General features: G+C 49.1%; 1 protein-coding gene across 1 annotated transcript; it reads left to right on the top strand.

Moving 5' to 3' along the window:
* Positions 1–456: 456 nt before the first annotated feature.
* On the top strand, positions 457–3076 carry LOC113962514 (DNA-binding protein RFX5-like; the record flags this gene model as incomplete). Its single annotated transcript, XM_027673268.1, has 3 exons — positions 457–573; positions 1607–1688; positions 2875–3076. Coding segments are annotated over 3 exons (401 nt in total), but the record flags the coding sequence as incomplete, so codon positions are not given.
* Between the last annotated feature and the right edge of the window lie 185 nt (positions 3077–3261).

Genomic DNA, 3261 nt, shown 5'->3' with positions numbered 1-3261 from the left:
TGTCCTTTAGGGACAGGGACACCAGGGCAGTGTGACCCCATGGACACTGGGACAGGGTGACCCCATGGACAGGGACACCATTCCCAGGACAGGCACACCATTCCAGGACAGTGACACCATTCCCAAGGCATGGAAATGTCAGGAATTCCTTCCTGACCAGGAATTCCTCCCTGATCCGACCCCATTCCCAGGGCAGGGACACCATTCCCTGGACAGGGACACTATTCCCAAGACATGGAAATGTCAGGAATTCCTCCCTGACCGGGAAGAGCTCCCTGATCCGACCCCATTCCCAGGGCAGGGACACCATTCCCAAGGCATGGAAATGTCAGGAATTCCTTCCTGGCCGGGAAGAGCTCCCTGATCTGACCCCATTCCCAGGACAGGGACACCATTCCCAAGGCATGGAAATGTCAGGAATTCCTCCCTGATCCGACCCCATCCCTCTCCCCCCAGGAGATACTGCGACAACCTGGGCTCCCGCCCCCTGAGCACAGCAAATTTCGGGAAGATCATCCGGGAAATCTTCCCCAACATCAAGGCCCGGCGCCTGGGGGGCCGAGGACAGTCCAAATATCCTTCCCTGCCTCCGGAATTCCCGGGTTTTCCCGGATTTTTTTGGTTTTTCCCTCGATTTTTTTGCCCCACTCGTTTCGTGGCTTCGCAGGCGTCGGGTCCCGGGGGGTTTGGGGGGTTTTGGGGGATCCCTGAAGGTGTCCTGGGGGACATCTCCCTTTTTTTTTGGGGGTTTTTTGGTTTTTTTGGGGGATTTTTTTGGAATTTTTGTTGTGGTTTTTTTTTTAATTTTTTGGGGGATTTTTTGTGAATTTTTGGGGATTTTTTGCGAATTTTTTGAGATTTTTTGGGGGAATTTTTGGGATTTTTGGGGATTTTTTGCAAATTTTGGGGGTTTTTTTGGGGATTTTTGGAGAATTTTTGGGGTTTTTTTGGGGGATTTTTGGGGGCTTTTTGGGGAATTTTTTGGGGGGATTTCTTGTGAATTTTTGGGGGGATTTTTTGGGAATTTTTGGTGGATTTTTTGTGGATTTTTTGCAAATTTTTGGGGGTTTTTTGGGGGGATTTCTTGTGAAGTTTTGGGGGATTTTTTGGGAATTTTGGGGGGTTTTTTGGGGGAATTTTTTTGGGATTTTTGGGGAATTTTGGGGGATTTTTTGGGGGCTTTTTTGGGGAATTTTTTGGGGGGATTTCTTGTGATTTTTTGGGGGATTTTTTGCGAATTTTTTGGGGGATTTTTTGCAAATTTTTGGGGGATTTTTTGGAATTTTTGGGGGGATTTTTGGGGGATTTTTTTGCAAATTTTTTGGGGGTGATTTTTTGCGAATTTTTTGGGGGGATTTCTTGTGAATTTTTGGGGGGTTTTTTGGGGAATTTTTGGGGGGGATTTCTTGTGAATTTTTGGGGAATTTTTGGGGGATTTTTTGGGAATTTTTGGGGGGTTTTCTTATGAATTTTTTTTTTTTTTTTTGGGGGGGGGGTTGGGGTGTATTTATTTGGAATTTTGGGGCGTTTTTGGGTCTGGGGGGGCTCCCGGAGGGTTTTTTTGGGCCCATTCCCGTGGCAGGAAAATCCCTTGACGGTTCCCAACGTACTGTTACGGGGGGATCAGGAGGAAGACCGTGGTCAGCCTTCCTCCCCTGCCCAGCCTCGACCTCAAAGTCACTGAGACTGTGAGTTCTGGGGGGTTTTGGGGGGGGTTTTTTGGGAATTTTTTTTGGAATTTTTTTGGGGGATTTTTTTGGGGGGGCTTTGGGGGTTTATTTGGAATTTTGGGGAATTTTTGGGGGGATTTTTGGGGGTTTATTTGGAATTTTGGGGCGGTTTTGGGTGAGGTTTTGGGGGGGTTGGGGGGTCCTGGGGGTCTGGGGCATTTTGGGGGGATTTTTTGGGGGAATTTTGGGGAATTTTTGGGGGGGATTTTGAGGGGTTTATTTGGAATTTTGGGGAGGGGGTTTTGGGGGGATTTATTTGGAATTTTGGGGCGTTTTTGGGTGAGGTTTTGGGGGGGAGTTGGGAGGGTTTGGGGGGTCCTGGCAGGGCTTGGGGGGCATCAAAGGGGGGCTGGGGGGGTCCTGGGGGTCTTGGGCATTCGGGAGGATTTTTTGGGAATTTTTTGGGGAATTTTGGGGGATTTTTTTTAGGGATTTTTTGGGGGTTTATTTGGAATTTTGGGGCATTTTTGGGTGAGGTTTTGGGGAGGTTGGGAGGGGGAAAAGGGGGACTGGGGGGGTCCTGGGGGTCTTGGGCATTTGGGGGGATTTTTGGGGGAATTTTTTTGGGAATTTTTTTGGGGATTTTTTGGGGGGATTTTGGGGGATTTTTTGGGGAATTTTTTGGGGGATTTTGGAGGGATTTTTTTGGAATTTTGGGGGGGATTTTTGGGGGTATTTTGGGGAATTTTTTGGGGTATTTTGGGGGGATTTTTTAGGATTTTTTTGGGTGATTTTTTGAGGGGATTTTAGGGGATTTTTTAGGAATTTTTTTGGTGATTTTTTGAGGGGATTTTGGGGGATTTTTTGGGGGGATTTTTTGGGGAATTTTTTTGGGTATTTTGGGGGGGATTTTTTTGGAATTTTGGGGGGGATTTTTTGGGGGGATTTTGGGGGATTATTTGGGGAATTTTTTGGGGTATTTTGGGGGGATTTTTTAGGATTTTTTTGGTGATTTTTTGAGGGTATTTTGGGGGGATTTTTTAGGATTTTTTTTGGTGATTTTTTTGAGGGGATTTTGGGGGATTTTTTAGGAATTTTTTGGGGGAATTTTTTGGGGTATTTTGGGGGGGGATTTATTTTGAATTTTGGGGCGTTTTTGGGGTCTGGGGGGGGTCTCCCATCCCATTTTCCCCCCCTCCAGCAGCAGTCAGAGCTGTCAGAGCTGGTGCAGTCCTACCCCAGCGAGGTGATGGAGGCCGCCTGCGCCCTGACCTGCGACTGGGCCGAGAAGATCCTCAAACGCTCCTTCAACAACATCGTGGAGGTGGCTCAGTTCCTGCTCCAGCAGCACATCATCAGCTCCCGCTCGGCCCACGCTGACCTGCTCATGGCCATGGTGGTCTCAGGTGGGTGGGGGGTCACCCTTGGGCCCCACGGTGGTCTCAGGTGGGTGGGGGGTCATCTCTGGGCCCCACGGTGGTCTCAGGTGGGTCAAGGACCAGCCCTGGGCCCCACGGTGGTCTCAGGTGGGTGGAAGAGCAGTTCTGGGCCCCATGGTGGTCTCAGGTGGGTGGGGGACCAGCCTCAAAAT

Source organism: Neopelma chrysocephalum, unplaced genomic scaffold, assembly GCF_003984885.1.
Source record: "Neopelma chrysocephalum unplaced genomic scaffold, ASM398488v2 Primary Assembly neopelma1_182142, whole genome shotgun sequence".
Classification (NCBI taxonomy): Eukaryota; Metazoa; Chordata; class Aves; order Passeriformes; family Pipridae; genus Neopelma; species Neopelma chrysocephalum.
Note: the sequence above shows the minus strand (reverse complement) of the source record. Positions and strands in the feature narration are given on the sequence as shown.